Genomic DNA, 22816 nt, shown 5'->3' with positions numbered 1-22816 from the left:
AGCAGGCAGCAGAGCGTGACGTGCAGACAGGCCACAGCAAGCTGTTCATGACACTGGATCCAACGCCTGGAGAAAAGCACCCTAATTCTGCCAAGTTTGCTCCTTACTGGCATCCACTGAGCTAATCCTTCCCGGTGTGTACCTGACCTTCTCTTTTCCTTCCCTGGGAAAGCCGTCAGCCCTCTTACCTGACAGCATTGTCACTGGGCAGCTGAGCTCTCCATGGGGAGACTGGCACAGCCACCACTGCCATGACCCAGGCTTTCAGGCTGCAGAGACAGGCCAGCACCGGGGACTGCCCTGGTTCACACCTCTGCAAACCCAACAGACGCTCACAGCAAAGAAACAGAAACCAAACCAGAAAAATGAGGCGGCTGCAGGAATGTATAGTTGGTGGACTGCTGCTGCTGGCTGTGCTGGGGCTCCCTGTTCCTGTTGGGATCTACCTTTGCTGCTGTTTGCAGCCTCCTCAGGCTGCCTCTCCAGCAAGAAAGCACACGGTGATCAGTGTGGTGATCACTGGGGACATTATTGCATGATGGGAAAAACAGCTACAATAGTGGCTGGGCGTGATGCTGAAGAAGTCATCTTCCTACCGTGTCCTTAATACAAATAGTCTTACGGAAAATGAATCAGCCCTCTTTGGGCTTTTTTCCAGAGGCCACTCTGACTAATTTTGTCCAAAGCAGCCAGGCTGACCCTGTGCAGCAGTGTGACGGTGGCAGACAGGAGCTGCTCACGTTTGAGTGGAGGCAGGGAAAAACTGGTTTGCAAGCCTGCCCAAAAAAATGCTCAGGCTGACTCTGCCAAAAACCACACCAAACATATGGTAAATGAAATCACTGGCAGGGAGCTGGCTTGGATGGCAGGAGTGTTTCAGCACTGTGGACTGCTCGTTAGCTGGACTGAATTGTATTTATGCTGCTTTAAGCAGCCCCATATTTAAGGAAGAGAAGGCAAAGGAGAGGGTAATGCCAATTTTTGGGTGTGCTTTTGATGTCTCTCTATGCACATTATTTGGCATGTTAGCACGGTCACAGCACTTGTCCCATCCTGCATTTAAGAGCAGCAACAGCATCACAGAAGGTTTCACCTCCTCGTATGGCAACAGTCACCTGTGGAAAAGCAGACAGAAGGATTTTTCTCGCTTGGAACAGGGAGTCTGCCTATTTCACCATATGAATGTCCTGTACATTTCATGGAGCTGATGAAATCATGTACAGATGGGATCCATCTTAACAAAGGCTCTTATTCACAGGGCAGGTTTCTCTGCTGCATATCTTGGGCCACATCCCAGCTTGCATAGCCATATCAACCAAATGCATCCACAGAGACAGACAAATTTCTGAGATGATACCAGATGCAGAGATGCTCTTCCTCTGCTGCTGTGGGTAGCATGACTTACTTGTGCAGCACTGTGGCCCCCCTAGAAATCTGAGCCTTGGAGTCACAGTAATAAACATGCCTTTCCTCACATGGCATCCATTAAAAGGATTCAGGTGCCGGATACCACTTCCAGGGTGCTGCCAGGTGCTGTGCAGAAAGCACACCTGCTCTGCTGTGGCAGAGCAGCAAGATCCTAAGAAAGAGGTGCCCAATGTCTTCAGAAATTTGATAGCCTGCCACAAGAATAGCTGTGGTGGCTACAGCTACTGAAAGAAGATGAAAATAGAGCAGACAAACCAGCAGTTCCTTTTTTTGAGTTTGGGGTATCATTTTTCCTCCTGCAGCCAGAGTGGTGGAGTTCCTGGGGCAGAGTTCACCTCCACATTCATGGTCAGCTTTCCACCACCCTTTGCATGCTGCACCTTGGAGCTCAACCATTCTCCAGCCCTACCCCATCTCTTAGCTTCTCCCATTTTTCTGCAGGCTGTGGCATCCTGATCCTCTATTGCACTGGCAAGGGCTTTTTTCAAGGGAAGGCAGGGAGGCAGATACTTCAGAGCTGCTGTCCTGCTCCTGACTCTATGAGCACACCTTCCCAGGGCTGAGTGATCCTATAAGCTGACGGGATAACCAAACCCCAGATAATCTGTTTGTTCAACAACCCAGTTTGGACAAGGGAAATCAAACTTCTGCGTACAATCCAGCAACATGCATCAATAAACTCTTCCCCCCTGTTTTTAATTTCTTGTCATGCGTTCAGCGCTCAGTCAGTAGTGCCTTAGAAACATCTTGCTAGCTACCCACACTCAAAAGGAGAACAGCAACAACCACAAAGGGAAATATATAGAGGGATGGCTTAAGTCAGTTTGGAAATCGCTTCCCATATGAAACACTCCTTTAGTCACAGGCACAGAAAAGCATCAAAATTCCCTGCTTCTGATGTAAACAACAGAAAGAAAAAGTCATCTGGAAGGACAAGATGATTCATACTGAGGACCTGACTCGCAATATTCATCAGTGTTGAAACTGCCTCTGCAAGATGATTACATGTGAAAACAGCACCAGTGAAATCCTAGCTTCTGCCATGAGAAGTATCATTAGCGGCACAGTGGTGTGGTGAGACTCCAGTGCCACAACACTTGCTCGGGTGAGTAATCATAAGTCATCCAACCAGTCCCAGCTAAAACAGCACTGTCATTCAGGTAAGACTGCTTTACATAAGGGCAGCTGCAGCAAACTGGAGCACACTCAGGCTTTGCAGCCTTCTTTAACTGCAAAATAGAAGGGTTTTTCTTGGTCTTGTAAAAACTCCTGCTGAGGGTTCCTTTACAAAGATGCTGCTCAAGTTGAGCGCTTGAAGAAGACTGGAAAATTTGGTCAGTCTTTTCCTTTATGTAAATTGCCCTGACCCAAGTGGTAACAGGGCACAAAGGGCCATGCTGACTTTATGCATTGTTAGGAGATACTTTCCCCTGAACATTTGAATCTGTTTACTTAATCTTCCAGGCCTTCACCCATGAATATTAAATTACTTGATCACTATGCATTAGGAGTCATCTTCGCACCATCTGTTTGTATTTGTCATCTAACCCTTGTAAATAATAAAATGTACTTTGTTCTCAAGTTCATGGATACAAGCAGGAGAGCAATTGCTGTAGAGGAAAAGTACTGTGTGAAACTATTGGCAGCGACAGGACTCTTCTTTAAGTCCCCATCTTGCCACTATACAGTAATTAAATGAAAGCCAAGATCTGCCCCAAAGAGTGATGCTTAACTTCCATGGTTTCCTTGAAGGCCCTGAAAGTGTGCAGACATGCTCACCTATGCTTCTAAAAGAAGGCAATGTCAGAAGAGAAGGCTGCACTTCAGGGGAGCAGCCTTTCTGAGCACCAGGCATGCTCACAGGAGCTAGCTGCCCTACTCAGGCAAAAATATGTGGCTGTTTAACAGGGTGGTCTGGGCAACTGGCCTGGGCAAACTTTCTAAGAGGTATACTGGCAGGGAAGAAACATCTGAGGAAAAAGTAGTAAATAAGTGGATATACAAAGTTGCTCTCACACTTGGGAGTGCCATTGAAGAAGTGAAATTGTCACCCATCAGCTGAGAGGTAAAGTTCAAGGAAGGCTAGGCAAATATCAAAGAAAACAATGATAAAATGCAGTTGTTACAACATGAAATTAATCCTTAGAGGGAGCTCTACCTGAAAATTTTATTAGATCACACAATGAGAACAGCCTTGACACATATTACCAAGGTTCAATTTCAACTATCAATGCAGATAAATGTGTGAATCCTTAGGAGAGCAGTCACGTGAGTAATAAGAAACACACACCATGGCTGAAGTCCTCTGTGGACAACAAAAACTGGCTGGCGAGCACACCTCACAGGCATGGTGCCCTGGGAAGCTGGTCAGAGACACACTTTGCAGCAGACTCACAATTATTTACATGCCCTAAGAATTTGTCTCTCTGTGCTCTTATAAATTAACCTATATGCCAGGCAACTATCAATAAGCACTCAAATTGCTACTGTCTAGTTAAAACCTAATGTAGCTGGTTAAAGAAGAGATCGTTTAGGAGATTAAATGGAATCATATTATTTCTGTCTGACGTCTTGGTAGCAACAAATTTAGGCCAGAAAATGGTTGTCAAATATTTGTTTAACTGGAAGAGTTATCTGGGCTTGGACAAGATACCACTTGCCACTCTGCTCAGCCTTGCAAACATCCCACACTAGGAGGTTACCTATTAAGTGATAGACAATATATCTTGTTAGTTGTTAGAGCATGATGACCTTAGACTTTGCCCAGGTATTTAATAAAACCATCTGCTGTCTAGGTCTGCAATACTATTATTTTTACATGAGGATTAGTCTTCTTGCTTCACAAAAAAGGTTGTAATAACAGTGCTAAAGAAGAGCGGAGCAGCATGGTATTTCAACTCAGCTGTCCAAGTAAAATATACAGGTGGTGCAGCTCACCCCAAAAATCCCAGATCATTGTCTTGAATCTGGAAATCATGATGTGCTGAAGGCTGAGGGGCTGTGATCCAACTTTGTGGACTGCACTTGGGAAAAACTCCTGTGTCTTGCCTGATAACGAGCTGGGAGTGAATTCCACTGTGGTGCAGGCTGCCAGTTGCTTTGCTCTTTCTGTCACCGTTGCTGTTTCCTTCCCCAAATCAACAGCAAGGGTCCAAAGGTCACCATTTAGTAATCACTGTGCCTTCAGATCTTTTTCTCCTCAATAACATGCTTTTAAAGCATGTGCATTAAGTGCCAAATAATCTGTGTCTATATCTATAACTATAAAGGGTCAATTCTGTTCTTGCTGAGAGTGATGTGATTTTTGGCCTGGGCTTCTCAGAGAATTTAGGAGAGGGAAGAAAACAGTGGATTTCTCTGTGCAGCTGTTGTCTTCTGGTCAGTACTTCCATGGGGCTTCGTGTAAAGCCATTCCCAGTGTGCTGGGAACCTGAGCCTACTGGATTCAGTGACAAAAGTCTTAACGACTGAGATTCTTCAGTTTCTCACTCTGGAATGTTGCAATTTTTGTGCAAATAGTCTTTTCCTCTGAATAAAGAGAAGCTGAAACCCGGTAGCTGGTGAGCTGCCAGATGGAGGAAGCATTAGAGGTGTGAACACCAAAATGCTCCAAAAAACAAGGCCAAGAGAAAGAGCCCAGACCATACTTTAAATTAAAAAGTGCACATTTACGGTGTGGTTTTTAAAATGTTTTTATTTTGCTTACTCCTTATGTCACTCCAGTGTGTGTATGAGGAATACAACAATCAAGAATTCTCCACACTCTCCAGTTTAATTCCTATATAAGACCTAGGAGGAGGAGTACTTTACTCGGCACTCTGTTGCAAGAGAGGTCAAATATGAAACTGAACATATGAATGTAATTAGGAGGGCATGTAAAATATGGGGGCTGGATGTCTTTACAGTGTCCAAAGCAGGCATGTCTTGACATGCCATTGGTTGAAGAGGATTTTAAGTATTCCAGTCTGTCAGACAGTGTATCTGATTACATCTGAAGAGTTTCTTAGTCTTTTGCTCATCTGATTTTTCTCATATTTCAAGTGTAGAAGTTTGATTCTGAAAGCCTAGCATGCAGAAATAGTCACCTGTTTTTGAAATACATGAAATAATATCTTTTTATTACCAATGCTAGTTTTGGAAGAAGGTGTGAAAAAGTCCAGGTTCTTCCCATATGTGCCCTATACCCATTCTGAGGCAAAGTAAGTTCTAAGGAAATTTATGTAGGCTACCTGGAGCTGCATATAGCAGGTTGGGATGGGTTTTTTTCAACCATTTGTAAACAGAGAAACTGGTATTTTCATATTGTATAGAGCTGAGTTGGGGTTCTTTCTATTGTTTCACAAATGATAAGGGAATGGCTAAAATCTGCACCAAACTGACGTACAAAAATCTATCTCTACCTTTTGCCTATGATTTGCATTTTCTTTTAAACCTTTCCAAGTGAAGCAGTAGGCAAAACCCCCGGCAACCAGAAGCATGTGCAAGGATGCAGAAAGCTTTAGAATATGTTTCCACACCCTGCTGACCTATTCATCAAAAAGTCTGCCAAAACACGTAGCTCTCAGTATAAAACAAAATTCACAAGAAAGGGCCTCTCTTGCATTAACCTACTTCTTTCCAGGTTGCATGCCACTGCAGATCTCCTAGAGGAAGGGGAGTTGAGCCTATGACGTGACTTTTCTGTCAGTCCTAGGAGTTTTCCCAGCTCCTTGGCAGAGGGGAGCACTAGCAGGAGCAACCCCCCTCAGCACTGGTGATGAGTCAGGCTGGGACCCTGAGCTGAGCCAAGCAGATGCTACGGTTCTCTGGACAAGGCAGGAGTGAGCTGTCAGCTGCACGACCGCTTGACCTCACGTTAACCGGTGCTGTGCATTATCACCTCAGGCCAAATGCCACTCTAGTGAAAATTCAGTGACTTAGCTGAGCTGCCTCCGGCAGGAACTATGTTCCCACTGTGATCACTGGTTTCCTGAGGTCAGGGGTGGTGAGCGATACTAGGTTTAGATGTGCCTGGCTCTTTCTTTTGCCAGCTGTCTCTCCATTTGAAACACCATCCCAGTCCAGGAGCATCACGCAATCTCAGGCTAAGGTTCTCACAATCCCAGAGAACACTTGTGGAGCCATAAACTTGACATCTATGGCTTCAAATGGAAAGTAGTCTCCCAAACTGAAGTAGACAAGGGAGTATCTTCCTCCCTTCATACCTGCATCCCATGTGCCAATTTTCCAGATTTTAATACAAAGTCCCCTTTTATATTTTGTGGGCACGCACATAAATGAATATACACACACACACGTACACATTTTATTCCAGTTTTGTACCAGTTAGACACCAGGCCCGATAAGAACAACATCAAAAAAATCATGCTGGTACTTAAATGTTTTTGTAGCTCTACTGAGCCATAAGGACGCTCCTCTGCAGCGCAGGGATTTCCCCACATTATCAATGTTGGTGATGGAGGCAGGGATGCTATAGTGCTCTGCAAGAGATGGATCCCACTTCTCAAGCTCCTCAGGCCCTGGTAGGAAATGGTAGACCTATATCCAGAGTGGTCCAGTGACCCTTGGAAGCCCAGCTGGTCCATGTGTCCCTCCCTCTTCCCCAGTGTGCACTCCAGCAGCCTGATGAGGTGGGGCACAGCCACTGGTGAGTAACAGGATGGGTACAGGTGCAGCATGAGAGGCTTCTGCTACAGCTCCAAAGTGATCCCACTGCTGAGGTCCCTTCCCAGCCTCCCATCCCGGCCTGCTCCCTTTTGCCCCAGGAAGACCAGCACAGCAGGATGGGGGCACCTGGGCAGGTTTAGCTGCTCTGCACCTGTTGGTGCTGTCGGATTTGCTCCAGCAGCAATGCAGGTAAGATGCCAAGGGCAGCGTTAGGCAGAACCAAGCAGCCAGAGTGGGGGAGAGTGGGACCACTTCTTCTAGCGGCAGCGGCAGCACCAGCTCATTGTGCCCACCAAGGCAAAGCTGCAAGTGTGCTGCATGCTCTCCTCCGGTAGCTCACCCATATCCAAGACTATTTGGATCAAAGACAGGATGAGATGGTGCTCTGGAAACCAGGGCCAAGCTCATGGTGCTCTGGGGTGGTGATTTGGTCTGCTATTATGTAAGATTTAACAAAAGCTGTATAACAAAACTATTTTAAGTAAGAATGTTAATTGAAGGCTGAGTCAGGCTGCAGCTAAAGCAGAGATGTTTTTGAGAGGCTTGTACCCTTTTTCATTTGGTCTGTATTTTTTCCACTTAATTACAATGTGTGTGGAACAGCAGTTAGCAATAATAGTAACTGGCAGAGGGAAAATGGATGATCAAGATGATCACCCTCTTGCCTCTGGATCAGCCATTGAAATCCATCCCAGATCTGCAATATTCAAAAGTCATTAACCTCTGAGGCTGCACAAGGCGTATGGGAAGTGGAAGCATACCATGGAGCAAAGAGGCAGCTGCTTAGTGCTCCTGATCATGATGAACTGTGTGCTGAGACTGTGATGAGACGTGTTAGGGGGCAGGTTGTTGAGGGATGCCTGTCTGGCACCTTCCAGGAACACATGCAAGACCCCTGAATCAGCAGAGAGTGGTGGCTGTGCGAGCAGCCTCTGCAGCCACCCCAGCGAGCTCACTGACATGCCCATTCCTCAAGCATGATGCAAGGTTCTTGGCAGGACCCATTATGAAGATGACTGGTCCATCATACAGTCCTATTTGGGAGACTAAGTGATACCCAAGTCCCAGCCTTCGGCAAGTTCCTTTAATGACTAAAATTCGCAGGAGGAGACTGAGTTTAATTGCCAATTCCAGCACAGGTGTACCAGTTATTAATGTTGCTAGTGTTCTTTTAATCAAATATGAACTCAACTGTACTTCCTAGCAGGCACCTCTCTTTGGAGCTCAGCTTGAGCAGGAGGGATGTATGTTCCTGGAAAACAGATGTGCATGATTTTTTTGCCTGAAACTACACATGGACAGGATGAGGTGATGCAATACAGATCTGCTTTAAGTTTACGAACGCATCATTAATGCCTAAACTCGTAAGTATTGCTCCTCAGCATTGCTACACAGTATTATACTACTCATATGACAGAATGTACAAGAAGACAAAAATACTCTTTTTTACTTGTTTTTACTTACATATTACACTGCAGTCATCAAAAAGATAAGGCTATGGGCTGAAGCACAGAGAAGAGCATTTCTTCCCTCCTCTGACTGCGCAGAATGCTCCCTGAGGGGCTCCCTGCAAAGGAGGGGTACTGCCTGGGCATCAGGAGGAGAGAAAGGGTGAGAATCAGACGAAGTGCCAGGATGCCAAAAACAAATTTTGGTTCTATTTCATGTTTTCTCAGATTTGGGCACATTTCTGTTGGCTCTTTACATTGCAAAATTGAAATAGTATAGCTGCAATGATTAGCAGAAACATGGGCACCTCAACCATATCTCAATGTGCCTGGAACAAACCAAGGCTGCAGCCTAATGCATCACTTTGCAGCCTTTGCATGCTGATGGCCAAAATTCCTGTGGAAGGAAGACTGGCCTGTTCAAGGGACTCTCCTTTAGCAGCTGCACATTGCTCCCTGTGTTAGAGTGTTTCACAGGGCAGGGGGACAGGGAAGCATGGGCAGGGAAGGGCACCAGCACAGTTCATCTTGCTACCCAGCTAGGTGAGCATGTCAGGTTAGCTACCCGGTGTTTGGTAGCTATAAAATCCTAGCAATTGCTGGGGAATCAGAGAAGGAATCCACTTCTCCTCTCTTCTCTCTCTTCAAGTCTCTTTGAACTAGCTGATTTGTGAGGAGGCCAAATCCATCACCACCTTCCCCCCAGAGTGCCCTTCCAGGTGCCTGTGCCCTGCAGGGAGGACAAGGCAACCGCTGGGTGAGTAGAAAAATGGGATTGCAAAATGGCTGGTGCTGCCAGGAAGCCTGGAGGTCAGCAGCAGCACAGAGTACCTTCAGCTGGGCTGCCTGCCCCACCGATGGTGGTCCTGTCCTGCCCCAAACTGTGGGGCCATGGCCATCAGCAGTCGAGGCAGGGAGGCCTTTGGGGACTGCGAGTTCTTCTGGCAGGCCCAGGAGGTAACTTGCCAGCTGGAGCTGTCAGCAAGCGCCAGTTTGCTGCTTCAGTGGGATGTTTGGGTAATGCAGGAACTCCCATGTTGGAAACAACATTAACAGCCCTGGCCCATGCTTCAAGAAGGTCTGGGCCTCATTTCTGACTTTTATTTTGTGTGAGGACCCCACTGCCAACTCCCACAAACAGGAAAAAAGCATTTCCCAGCCTGAACTCCTCAGCCCATCTGAGAAAGCCCTTGGCTCAGCCTCCCTGGGGCTTCTCTTTGTGCTTTGCTCAGGCAAAGCAAACCTTCCACACACACAGAAAGAGAAGCTCTGCCCCTCTGCAGCTACTCAGGGCTCTGCATGCTGCATCATCATGGGCTCAGGGGAATGAAGCACAGACAAGGCATACAACTATCTACGAGCTTAAAAAGAAGGAGTTTTAAAGCCCTCTGTAATTTTTTCAACAGATGATCTGTTTCTGTTCTTATTTTGTAACGTTTCCTGTGGAGTCCACGCCCCTGTCCAATTTTCGAAGGGTACTTGGAAGCCTGTCCACTCCCGCACAGAAGGCAGGGATCAGAGCCAGCACGGTGTCATGGAGGGGTCACGGCTTCCTGGGCTTCCTGTTTATTTTGGGAAGGGGTCACCCGGCCAGCCGGCCGCTCTGCCTGCACCTCGGGAAGCCCCCGCCACCACATTCCTGCCCCCATCGCCCATGGATGCAGACAATTGCTGACTGTGGCTCAAAATGCAGAGCACCAAGGCGGGGTGTAAAGGGGATAACCCGATATGCCTATTTACCCAGCCTGGGGATAAGGGACGGAAGCTTTTCCACATCAATTACCCTTTCTTCTGGTATCTGGAAGTGTGTCTCTGAAGTTTTTCTTTCTCTTCCAAGGGTAGTAACTTCTGAAATTCTTAAGTACTTCCATGATCTTTTCCTTGATGCTTTTTTTCTACTCCTGCTTGAAAAGAAGGCATAAAGTCAACTGCACTGCACAGTTAAAAACAGAATTGTTTGCTTTTTTAAAGAAAGCATACAATTTTTGCTCCAAACTGTCTAGGGTAGAGCCCACCAATGGAGCAGAAGCTGTAGCACCCAGGCTCTTGTTTGCAGTGTGAGTCCCTTGTAACTAGTCCTGCCCAAACTATCTAAAGCAAAACACTGGAGCAGAATATCAGCATACATACATATTTCAGGAGATGGTACACCAGTCTCTTTCTGCTGTTTCCTTTTCTAGGCAGGCTCTGCTTAGGAGCCTCACAGCTCTTCAGAAGTTAACACAAAACAGCAGCGTTCAATGCAGCTGTTTTCAAGGAGTTAATAAAAGGCACCATGTATGGAAAAGGGCAGACACTGAGTAGCTGCTCGAGTCCCTCTCAATCCTCTGGCATGTCCTGCCTTGCAGGGAGCTAGTGCAGTGACCTCTCTCCAGCCTCAGTAGAGTATTTCTGTGCCAGTGCCTCTGTCAGCTCCTGCCATCAACAGTCAGCTCCAGGCTGCAGGGCAGCCGTCAGCACACCACTGACAAGCGGCTCTCAGGCAAGCGTGCTCTTACCCGGTGAGCACGTAAGTGCACATGGCTTTACATTCATAGTGATGCTCCCGTGAATAAAGTTATAAGTGGTTGTAAACATCTGCAGGATCGGTGGCTTACCATGAGCCTGTCCAAAGCCTATTTATGTCAACAAGCTGTGCCTGATTACACTCTCATTTGCATCGGTATCTTTTTTTTTTTCCCTATGGCACTAACATTGTTGGCCCAGAATCACCTGCATCTGACCAAATCCAAAACCTCAAGGACTATTCCCAGCCTCTCTTCTCTCAGTTCTGGGAGAACAAGCTCCATAATTCATTATGGATCAATGAAGGAGAGGTGGTAGCACTCTCCAACACAATCACTTTTCCATCTTGGCTCTGGCCATTTTGATACTACCCTGCAGGACTTCTGCTGCAACAGAAGGATGCCAATAAGAGCTTTGGAGGAAGCAGTGTATATCCTCTCGATGGGGAGGGAAAGAGGAATGCCAAGGGCACAGGAGAGCAGGTGAAGAGCACTGGTTCAGGCACAGAAGGAAGGGCAGGCCCCATGGGGGATGAATATGTAGGTAAAGTGCAGGCTGGGGGCACAGTTCTGGGACAAGGATCTGCATGCAATCACTTCCACTAGCACAGAAGACAGGTGGTAAAGTAAATAGGATCCTGCAGGGAGAAAGACAAACACAGTAAAATCTCAGTGTGGATCACTGAAAAAAGCCAAAAAACACACGGTGAAAAGGGGCTTGCCGTGGCGATGTAGGGGTGGCAGACACAGTCCATCTCAAAGAGCTGCCCTCTTCAACCTCTCCTCTCCCTTCTTTCCCTAACCCATGATATTGGGCACACCAGAACAAGACAAAGGCTTTCCACACCGTGCTAGACCCCCATCCATGCTACCATGGTGCTCCTTGGCCAGGCACTGCCCCAGACCTGCACAGCCCCACATCCCATCAGACATCCTCCAGCACTCACTGCTCCTATCTATAGTCTTGGTGTGTCATAGCAAGCGGCGTTTTGCAGAGATCAGGCACAAAAGGATGGTTTCTGTTTCAAAAATGAGGAAAAAAAGGGAACAAGAAACAAACACATTATTTGTTTGATTCCTGTGCAGTTACCACTGTAGCAGTCAGCAGCTTTGAGGTATTTTTTTTTGTGATTTGATACATAAACCGCATTTCCTAGGTAGCGCTGCCACTATTTTTTATCAGCTTTTTGACATTGAGCTCAGTAACATGGGTTTTTGTTTGGCTTTTTTTTGCCTTTTCCACAAGAATGAATTCAAAGGCAGTAAATGTGGCAGAACCAGAATACTGCTCGTCTTGACTTTTCCATGCAGCTAGTTTTGATTAGAAATAAAGGAAAATGAATACAGATCACATTTTCTGTCCTGCAGTTAAAAGCCTGCCACAGCTGAAAGCCTTGCTTTCTTCTTCCCCTGCAGCTTCGCTCAGCTAGCACTCCAGCTCTGCTCATGATCTCAAATGTGCAAACACACTGTTTCTTGGCTTTCCACCAGTATATATAAATATATGTAATTTTTTCCTTCGGAGAACCTGGAGGCTAAAGCAAGAGGGCAAAGGAGTACGTGACTAAAACATCCAAACTTCCTCTTTCATAAGCCATCACATGATGAAGTGCAATTACAATTCCTGCCTTGTCCCTGCCAATTGCAGGCTCGTTGCCTCATCCGAGAAACCCGGCTTCTTCCCCCCGTATGTGTGTGTGTGTGTGGAGGCAGCGATCGCTGCAGCCGGCTTGGCGAGGCTCCAGCTTCAAGCTGGAGAAAGAGGGCAGTGGGTGGAAGACGAAAACAAAGCTCTGTTTACTTAGCATGCATGGATAAATCGTCTTTCCAGCCGGGGAGAGGAGGAGGGAAGAGAAACAGCTTTAAAGGACTTCGATGCAATGCGAAAGGAGGGGGCTGCTCGGTAAAAGCGAGCCGATGTTAACCCTTGGCTCTCCGGGAGCACGTCGGTGCCCCGGCGGGATTGTCCCCTTCTCCTTGCTCCTGCCCCCCGGCCTCGGCTGGCCGCCTCAGAGCGGGTACGAGCTGTGAAGGCTCCGGGGGCAGCCCGTGGGGCAGCAGCCCTGGCCGCCGCCGGCGTGCGGGGCTGGTTCGGGGGCCGGGGCGGATTTTGATTTCGTTTGTGTACAGCCCGGCGCCGCCAGGACGCTCAGCCGGGCGTGCAGTTGCTAAGTCACCCAACCTGGCAGGGAGGCCAGCGCTGGAGCCAGCGCCAGGACGACGAGGAGGCCGGGGCAGGGTGAATCAAGGTCCCACCGCGGCCGCCCCAGGGCGCACAGGAGGCCGCGACATACCCAGCCCCCGGTCCCGGGCGAGTGGGGGGCGACTGCTGCCCCCACTGCCCGCCCGACCCCCGCGCCTGGCCGAGGAAGGGCAGCTGACAGGCTGCGCTCTTGCCGGGGCCGGCCCCACAACGCCCCGTCTGCGCCGTCGGGCGTCTCCCAGCCGCGGGGAGCCACCTCTCGGCGGCGGCAGCGGACGTCAGAGCTTCCCCGGCCCCGGCCGGCCCCCGCCTCCCGCCTTCCTTCCCTCCCTTCCTCCCCCGTAACCTACATAACGCCGTGGGAAGGGCGGCCCGAGCACGGCTGTCGGAGGGAGCAGCCTTCGCCGTGTTTACCCTGCGCGGGCAGACGCGTGCAGCCGGCCGTACGTGCCGGGATGCGCCCGATGAGGGGTTCCTTCACCTTCCACGGCAAACGGGAAGAGCGAACACTCTCTTTTCCTCCCTCCCTTGCCCCCGCCCTGTGTTTCGGTGTGGATGCAGGCAGCGGATGAGCAATTCGCAGCGTGTATGGGGCACAGGGAAACATGTCTGCAGGTTTTTGTTTTTGGGGGGAAGGAGACGGCGTTTGCTTAGTCTGTGTGAATTTCGCTAATCTGCATTAGAGAACCGCTGGTTTGTGGTTGAAAATGACAGGAAATCTAGAGCGTCCTATTTCCTGTGCACAATGACAACAGTTAAGAAAAAAAAAAAGCTGGGTAATCGTTGTATTTATTTCTAATGGTGCCTCGTGGGCCGGCGGGGAGAACAAAGCCGACCCGTGCCCGGCGGTGACGATGACCGACCCGGCGGGAGATAGCCCGGGCACCGCGCCGTGCCCAAGGTCACAGGGCGAGCGAGGCGGGAGGCAGAAGGGGGGAGCCCGTCACTACGCCCACGGGTGGGAGGTTTCGGCAAAGCCCCTCGGCGGCGCAGGAAATAGTAATGAACCCAACAATAACAAAAATAAAATCAGAGAAGGAGGGAGCTGCAGCGCACCCCCGCCCCTCGCATTGTCCCTCTCCGCTCCCACAGCCCTCCCCGGGGGCGAGACGAGGCGGGGGCGCAGTGGCCCTCCGGCGGCAGGAGGAACCCCCGGTGCCGGTGGCGGTGCCGGTGGCGGGGGCGCGGGCAGGGGCCGGCGCTGGGATCGCGGCGGCGGCGGGGCGGGGGCGCCCATCGCGCAGGCGCGGCCGGCACTGTCGAAGAATTGAGGCGGCGGCGCGCAGAGGCGGCGGTGGCGGCTGGAGCCCGGCACGGCACGGCGCCGCCGCCAGCCCCGGCCCCGGCCCCCGTGGCAGTCCCCGCCCCGTCCGCCCCGCCGCGCCGCGCCGGCCCCCGCCGCCCCGCGCCGCCTCGTAGTAGCCAGAGAGCGGGGGAGCCGTGCGGGCGGTAGCGGCCGCAGCCCTGCGCCAGGCGCGCGGCGGAGATGCGCGTCCCCGCCGCCCTGTGAGCGCCGCCGGCGGAGACGGCGAGGGGAGCGGCGTTCCCTGCAGCGGCTGTGCCTGCTGGGGCGCCCGCCGCGCCCCGCTCCAGCGCACGGAAGAGGAAGGCGAGGGGGAGGGGGCCCGGCGGACGGTCCCGCTGCGGCCGCGGCACCCGAGCCTGCCCGTCGGGACTCCGGTGACGAGGGGCGGAGGAGGCGGCAGCGGCGGCAGGAGCCGGAGCGGGGGGCGCTCGCCGCTGCCCCGGGGCCGGGACATGTCGTCGGCGGCGGTGGCGGCTGCTTCCCGCAGGCAGTCGTGCTACCTGTGCGATCTGCCCCGCATGCCTTGGGCCATGATTTGGGACTTCACCGAGCCCGTCTGCCGGGGCTGTGTCAACTACGAGGGCGCCGACCGCGTGGAGTTCGTCATCGACACGGCGCGGCAGCTGAAGCGGGCGCACGGCTGCTTCCCCGAGGGCCGGGCCCCGCCACCGCCCCACGCCAAGCAGCCTCCGCTCTCCGCCAAGGAGCTCCTGGCGCAGCAGCAGCAGCTCGGCCACCCCGCGGCGGCGGAGGCGGCGGCGCGGCCCCCGCCGCAGCCCCTGGAGCGCTACTCGCTGGCGGCCGAGAGGCCGCCGCCCCGGCTGGGCGCAGAGTACGGCGGTGGCCGACAGGTCAACGGGATCCTGGTGCCCAATGGCTTCCCCAAGCCCGAGGAGCCGCCCGAGCTGAACCGGCAGAGCCCGAACCCGCGGCGGACGCACGCCGTGCCGCCCACCCTGGTGCCGCTGGTGAACGGCGCCGGGCTCCCCGCCGCCATCGGCGGCCTGGGCAGCCGCGCCGCCGCCGCCGCCTCGCTGGCCGCCATTTCCGCCGCGCCCGCCCCGATGGCCGTGCCCGTGCCCCAGCAGCCGGCGGCGGCGGCGCAGGCAGCGGGGCAGGCGGCGGGGCAGCCCGGCGAGCTGGGGCACAAGCGCCCCGGTTCCGTCTCCTCCTCGTCCTCGGGTGGCGGCGGCGGCGCGGCGGGGGAGCACGACGGCGGCGCCAAGGAGAAGCGGGGCTCTGCCGAGAGCCTGCCGGCGGCGGCGGCGGCAGAGCTGGCCGCCGAGGGCAAGGGCCGGCCAGGCGGCGAGCAGGAGTGGCTGGCCAAGCCCAAGACAGTGCGGGACACGCTGCTGGCCCTGCACCAGCACGGAGGCCACGCCGTGCCCCCCTTCGACAGCAAGTTCAAGAAGGAGCCGGGCATGGCGGGCGGCAGACTGCTGGGCTACGAGACCAACGGCTCCGTGGCCAAGCCAGGTGAGGCGCCGGGGACCGGGAGGCGGCGGGCAGGGTAGTGGAGGGGACGACAGCATGAGGGCCTCTCCCGGAAAGCAGGGCGGGCGATGCCGGGCGGCTTTGGGCGTGTGGGGCGGCGGCCCGGCTACTTGGGTGGCCGGGAGGTGGCCGCGGCCACTCGTTTCCGCGGTTGCTCGGCGATGCATTGTGATTGCGCTGCCTTCTTCTCACCCTCCTCCTCCCCCCACTCCTCCCCACCTCTGCCTCTGCAGGGGCCCGGGCCGCCCGGAAGAGGAAGCCTTCCCCCGAGCCGGAGGGCGAAGCGGGACCCCCGAAGATCAACGGGGAGGTGCAGCCCTGGCTGCCCCCCTCGTCGGAAGGGATGAAGCTGCCGCTGACGGCCACCCCGTTCATGTCGCCCCCGCCGCCCACCGCCTCGCCCCACTCCAACCGGACCACGCCGCCCGAGGCGGCCCAGAACGGCCAGTCCCCCATGGCCGCCCTCATTCTGGTGGCGGACAATGCCGGGGGCAACCACGCCTCCAAAGACGCCAACCAGGTCCACTCCACCACGCGGAGGAACAGCAGCAGCCCCCCTTCGCCCTCCGCCATGAACCAAAGAAGGCTGGGCCCAGGCAGGGAGGTGCCGGGCCAGGGGGCCAACGCGGCGGCAGCGGGCGGACTGGAGCCCGTCCACCCCGCCAGCCTGCCGGACTCGTCCCTCGCCGCCAGCGTTCCGTTGTGTTGTACACTCTGCCACGAGCGCCTGGAAGACACCCACTTCGTGCAGTGCCCCTCCGTCCCCTCCCACAAGTTCTGCTTCCCCTGCTCCCGGCAGAGCATCAAGCAGCAGGGAGCCAGCGGGGAGGTGTATTGCCCCAGCGGGGAGAAGTGTCCCCTGGTTGGCTCCAACGTGCCCTGGGCCTTCATGCAAGGGGAGATTGCCACCATCCTGGCCGGAGATGTGAAAGTGAAAAAGGAGAGGGACTCGTGACTCGCCTGCGCTCACCGCCCAACATCACCTTGAACTCGAACTGCTCGAATTATGTATATATCTATAAATATATATATATAAATATATATATATCTCCAAGACAAGGGAAATGTAGACTTCATAAACATGGCTGTATAATTTTGATTTTTTTTGAATACATTGTGTTTCTATATTTTTTGAAGACAAGAGGTATGTACTTATTATAAAGGCATTTCTTCTAATTCTTCTCTTTTTTTTTGCCTTTTTTTCTTTCCCTTTTTGTTATAGCAACTATTTGTTGTGCTTCCCTGGTGACAGTTACTGTTCAATGTAGGCTGTGACTTGCGCTGCTTTTTTTAGAGAGCACTTGGCAAACCAGAAATGCTTCTAGCTGTATTTGTATGCACTTGTTTCTTCTTTTTTTCTTTTCTTTTCTTTTTTTTTTTAAATGCCAAATACACTTTCTGACATTGTAAAGATTGCCTTATTGTCTGTGATTCCTTATTCCTGGCCCCTGTCCTGTAGAGCTGGTCGCATGCAGGCTTGGTCTGAGGTGGTTGGGAACAAGAGTGGCTAGCCAAGACAGGGATGCCCTTTGCCATCCCACTTGGCCAGGCAAGCTTAGGGAGCATGAAGGCTTTCTCCCAGAAATGCATAGCTCGTGTTGCAATGGAAGATCCTCCAGATCCAGTCCCAAATTGCTCACTCTTTCTCAAGGGAAGTTGCCTCCAGAGTAGGATGTGGAGAAGTGTCCAAGAGGCGCTGTTGAGTTAGGGATTTCTGGGTTTGTTTGTTTTTGGTTTGGTGTTTTGTTTTTTTTTTTTTTAAGGCAAAGTTGACCGCAGTTCACGTGATCAGTTGTAAGATTACAAAACTGCATTTATTCACCGATTGCATACCATAACGTGGAATTTTGATAATGAACTTAATTACCTGATTGGCGAAGGCGCCAATGTAGCACTGCCATTTCTGAAGGCCTTCAGTGTCACTTCCGGGGCTTTCGTGTCTTTGGACAAAGCTGGGGAGGTGGGGAAGAAACTTTTTTTTTTGTTTTTAATTTTACTTAAATTTCCAGATAGTGCAGATGGACTTTGAATTTGCTTATCAGTCGCCTCTAGTGCTGTTGCTGTTGTTACTATCACTGACCCGGTATTTCCAAGTAGTGGCAGGTACGGTGTGGTACAGTGACAGCAGTGACTGAGGCTCTGCCAAATTGCCCACGGGCATATCAGTGACAGCCCAAATGTGGGTGGAGGAAACCTGTAATTTCCTTATTACGTATGCTTGAAACAAACCTACTGCTATTCTTTGAAAATGAAAATATAAACTGGTTGAAATGAAAGCAATTAGGGCTGTACATAATGGCCCTGGCCCTGCCTTTTAAGCTACTTTGGAGAACTCTTTTGTAAAGCCACTTCTTTTGATTACGCTTCTGCATCACCAAGCAGACTTCTAAAATCAATAAATCATTGGTTACTAGAAATAGTTCAAGTCTTATAGTGATGTTTTTGTGCTGTTTATGGTTTGTTGGCAACGCTGCAGCTGTACGAGCCCTTCTGTTGAGGTGTTTATAACTTAGTTATATGTCGTTGTTTCTGAGCAAAAGGGTGGTGAGGTCGTCCCTTCCCAGGGACCAGCTAATAAACACTTTCGTTATCAAAGAGGAGGAGGAGGAAAAATCTGTTCAGCCAACTATAAATTTGAAAAATTTTGGGTGCTTTTTAGTCAACTGTTCTTATTGTGATAATGTTCAAACTGCAATTTAATGCAGAGTAGATCTTTTTGGAAGACTACATTTAAAAAAAAAAAAGAAATGATCATTATTAGTATTTGAAGATCAGAACTGCACATGCACAGTAATTTTTTATGAAGTGTTTAATGAGCACACCCACTACATTGTGTTCCATATTACAGGTCAATGTAATATTAGATAAGACTTGCATGATAAACAAATTCAGTGAAGTCAATATTACGCTTTAAAACTTATAGTCAAGATTGGTGTCTTATGTAAACACACTTAGCCAATTTGAAGAAGACGCACATTATATATATATACCTATATATATATATCTATATATAAAAAAATGCCAACTGTAAAGGATTCTTTGGAACCACTATGATCTGTGTAAATGTGTATTTAGGCACTTTATTAAAAAAATGGAATTTGAGCTGATAGATGGTAACAAGTTCTTCAAAGTTGCTTGGCCTAATACCTCACATGGGATGAAGTTCATGTTTTTGATTAAGGTGGTATCCCTACGCTTTAAAGAGAAGCAAAACTGAAATTCCAAAGACTCCCTAAAAAAAAAAACCCTTTTGTGTTATCAGGTGGCCCAGCTCTGAGCGTGCTGAGGGAGAGACCTGCTCCTGACAAAGTGTACCCTTGTTTTGGGGCCAAGGGACATTGATGGGACTCGGTGGAGAGGCCTGTAAGGAAGCACGCCTTCCTCCTCTTCCTGCCAGCTGCTCCACTCCTGCAGCTCTGGGACTCCTGGAGAGGATGGAAACTCCCCAGCTGGTGATGCCAGGCAGTGGCCCAGAAACAACACTGATGGAGAAGAAATGGCACATGGTGGCTGTGCTCACACAGCTGACTTTCAGCCCCTAGACAAGTCTAATCTGCACCATAAAACTTCAGAACTGCAAAATAAAAAAAAACAAAAAAAAAAAACAAACCTAAAATTTGAGGGTGTTCATACATAGCTCATTTTTTTCACATTGAATGTTGCTTTTTTCTTTTGGTTGCTTTGCTGAATTACAATAACGCTCCAGTGGATTCTCCCTTTATTACTACTTCCTGGGCTACAAGCTTTTTTCTTTTTTTCCTATAATTTTTAAGTGCTTTAGCTGCAACAGTGCTACTGTTAATATTCCTTTTTAAACTTTTTAAAAGGTGATACTGTAATTTGTGTAGCATTAAAAGTGTTTTAATGAAGAATGTGTGATTTTTTTTTTTTTTAAACTCACTTCCATTACTTTTTTTTTCCAAGATATTTTTTTCCTGGCAGTTCAAGTGCACAGTGTTTTTGTTGATAGCTGCTGAACTAACCTGCTGCCATTTTTACATTTATGGTTTCTTTTTACTTCTGGCACTAAGTATAAGGAAACTAGGAGCTTTAAACACTTCCTGCATTTCCTTGTATATAAAAAAAAAATTGAAAAAGCTATAGTTGCCCAAGTACAGTATTATTTTTTCTTTTTCTTTTTTTTTTTTTTTAATACTGTCCTGACACTTACTTGTAAACAGGCAGCAGCGTGGGGCAAGACAGTATGTGTGGAGCTGGTGGGTACTGCTGTGTGCCTGGGTCCCAGGGGTGGGAAAGGTGCCACACAGGGGAGGCTTTGACTGCCTTTGCAGTGGCCTCAGAAAACCTGGTATGTTTGGGAGCTCTCTTTTTAGATTTGCTGTAAACCAGGCCATGGCAACCGCGTGTTTTTATGAACTAGCACTTAGGCAAAGGGTATAAATACATTTGAGAGTGCTCTCTAGTGGCTTGTTATGTCAACAGAGCCCCTGGATCCTTTCCTTCTGCACCCCAGCCAAGCCTTGCTTGTCCATCCATCCTGCTGGCAGGGCAGCCGCTCTTGGTGGGACTGGATAGGACGCTGCTCTGGGGACACCCAGCCACCCGCTCGCCTGCAGTGTGGCACCTGCTGGCTGCATCTACTCCATGTGTCTACTTTGCCCCCAAAGTAGTGTGGGACACCCTGCATGGTGTGCAGGGTGTTATGGTGCAGCTGCAGTTCCCACACCAACACAGCCTCTCCTCAGATGGGAGGAAAAAACACTGGACTGTGTGGAAATTAATGGCACCAGGGGTTAGCTGAGCTACTTATAGCCCTGATTCTACTGCTTCAGCACGTGCTTTGCCACAGCAGGGCTACAGGTGGGAGACATCCAGTAACTGGGCTTGAAAAGGTTCAGCCCTCAGTATTTCATGTTTCTCCTCCTTGAGCATTTGCATTTAGGTCACTCCAGTGCACCTTTTGAAAAATAATTGGTAGAAAACCCCAACCACCATTTTTACCCAAGTGGACTTTCATCTCTCCAGACGTCACAGTCCAACCCAGTATAAACTCCACCTTCAAGTATGTGCTCCCATAATGAGGCAAGTAAAAAAAAAAGAAACCAACCAACCAAATAAACAAAAAATCAAGAATTTTTTTTCCCCCCTGTTTAAACAGAAGATGGTCCTGGGCAGCATGTGGATTCACTTCCTGCAACGGGTGCATTGCAGACAGTGAGCCTTGCCACTTGCCAGGCATGGCCATGGAGCAGCACAGCTGCCCTGCCCTCATCCCATGTGGGCCACCAGGATTCCTGAGTCATCCTCCTTCCCTTGCCCTTTGTTTGCAGGAGCAGACGCCTTTCCTCTGCCAGGGCCCAAGGTCAGGCAGTGTTCAAAGCAGATGAATGGAGTGCCTGCTTATCCACTTCATCACCCGGAGCTGCTGCTCTGCTCCAGATGTAACTCTTTCACTGCCTCCAGACAGCCTCTGGAGCATGCCGTGGGCTTTGAGCACCAAGTGCAGGGTTTGAATCATTTTGTTCCTTGAAAGACTGAACTCTCCCTTCTGGGAAAGAAGAAACACTGATGTCTCCCATATAAAGCTACTAAGTGCCATGTTAGTGCCCATATGGCTGTCTTGCTTGGCTGACATAGGTATACTGAAGATGGGGTGATAGCTCTGCAGTTATTTTTAGACATGCTTCACCTAACTTTGCTTTTCTTTCTGCTACTCCAGAGCCAGTTTTGTAGAGAGTGGCATAGCAGTGTACATATTAAGCCCCAAAATGTTGCATCAAGTGGAAGACCCCAATAAAACACACTCACGGAGAAACCAGGAGGAGCTCAAGGAAACTTCTCACTGTACTCTAGGTGTTTCTTTGGCCAGTCACCTCTGACTCAGCAAAGACCACAAGAAGCATCCCTGCTCATTATCTCCCATCTCCATGCAGCACTGGGGCAAGTGTGAGAACCCACTCTGTCTGGCAGAGCACCCGGCTATGCCTCCACCTCAGGGTCCCTTTGTCTGACCCTCCACCTGCTGCCGCTTGCTCTAGTGGTCCCCAGCCCTGGGGTGCTCCCATCCGATACTGGAGCACTCTGTCTAGGGCCAAAGGGTGCCCTTCTGGGTGGAGGGCTGTGGCTTCCCTGAGAAACCCTGGGGAGCCTCCAATTTTGGAGGCATCTTGGAGGTGTTCAAGGCCAGGTTGGATGGGGCTCTGAGCAACCCGGTCTAGTTGAAAGTGTCCCTGCCCATGGTAGGGTGGTTGGAAATAGATGATCTTCAAGGTCCCCTTTTAACCCAAACCAGTCTATGATTCTATGATTTTCAGGGAGATTTCAGCTTCTGCATCTGGGAAGGACATTCACTCTTCACTGCAAAAATGCCAAGTCTGTATTTTCCTTTACCCTCTTTCACTATAAAATACTTATTTCCCCCTCCCTCCCCAACCATCATGCTTTTTTTTTTTTTTGGCAGCCATTTAAAAAACCCCAGAAGATAAGTAAACAGAGATGAAAGGTGTTATTGGTTCACCAGGTTGCTTCCTTGCAGCAGGAGACAACTCCTCCTGTTCCCACACTGCTGGGCTGCAGTGGCAGGATGGTGCTGGGGAAGCATGCAGGCAGTGCTCTTCGGGAGTGCCCCAGCTGCAATGGGGGCCTCACCCTACCACCCACTCAGCCAGGGGCACGAGAAAGCAAACTGGACCTTCTCTTTCTTCCTCCCGTGGTTCTGGCGGGTTTTTTTCCCGTTTTTTTAAAGCATATTCATGAGCTGAAGGAGGCTTCATTTTTTTTAAATTTATTTTTATTTTTTAGTAGA

The 22816-nt window shown here is 50.4% G+C and overlaps 1 protein-coding gene and 1 long non-coding RNA gene across 4 annotated transcripts; one reads left to right on the top strand and one right to left on the bottom strand.

Annotated features, from left to right (window-relative positions):
• Positions 1–8202: 8202 nt before the first annotated feature.
• LOC108498577 lies at positions 8203–13752 on the bottom strand. 2 transcript variants are annotated; one of them, XR_001875221.1, is made up of 4 exons: positions 13601–13752; positions 10327–10444; positions 8560–8682; positions 8203–8347 (listed from the first exon to the last, which is right to left on the bottom strand). It is a non-coding gene; the product is annotated as an uncharacterized LOC108498577 (long non-coding RNA). The 2 variants fall into 2 exon arrangements; XR_001875220.1 differs by lacking the exon at positions 13601–13752 and adding an exon at positions 10674–10952.
• A 1235-nt stretch (positions 13753–14987) lies between these two features.
• On the top strand, positions 14988–19637 carry IRF2BP2 (interferon regulatory factor 2 binding protein 2). Of its 2 annotated transcripts, XR_001875250.1 has the most exons (3): positions 14988–16032; positions 16284–17194; positions 19313–19637. XR_001875250.1 is itself a non-coding variant. In XM_017817575.1 (2 exons), exons 1-2 carry the CDS (start codon positions 15009–15011, stop codon positions 17003–17005), a joined length of 1746 nt encoding a protein of 581 aa, XP_017673064.1. In that variant the 5' UTR covers positions 14988–15008; the 3' UTR covers positions 17006–19157. The 2 variants fall into 2 exon arrangements, 1 of the variants encoding a protein (XP_017673064.1); XM_017817575.1 differs by lacking the exon at positions 19313–19637 and having other exon boundaries at positions 16284–19157.
• Positions 19638–22816: the final 3179 nt, after the last annotated feature.

This window comes from Lepidothrix coronata, unplaced genomic scaffold, assembly GCF_001604755.1.
Source record: "Lepidothrix coronata isolate B3197 unplaced genomic scaffold, Lepidothrix_coronata-1.0 Scaffold61, whole genome shotgun sequence".
Taxonomy (NCBI): Eukaryota; Metazoa; Chordata; class Aves; order Passeriformes; family Pipridae; genus Lepidothrix; species Lepidothrix coronata.
The sequence above is the reverse complement of the archived record's forward strand: the minus strand, read 5'-3'. Positions and strand labels throughout refer to the sequence as shown.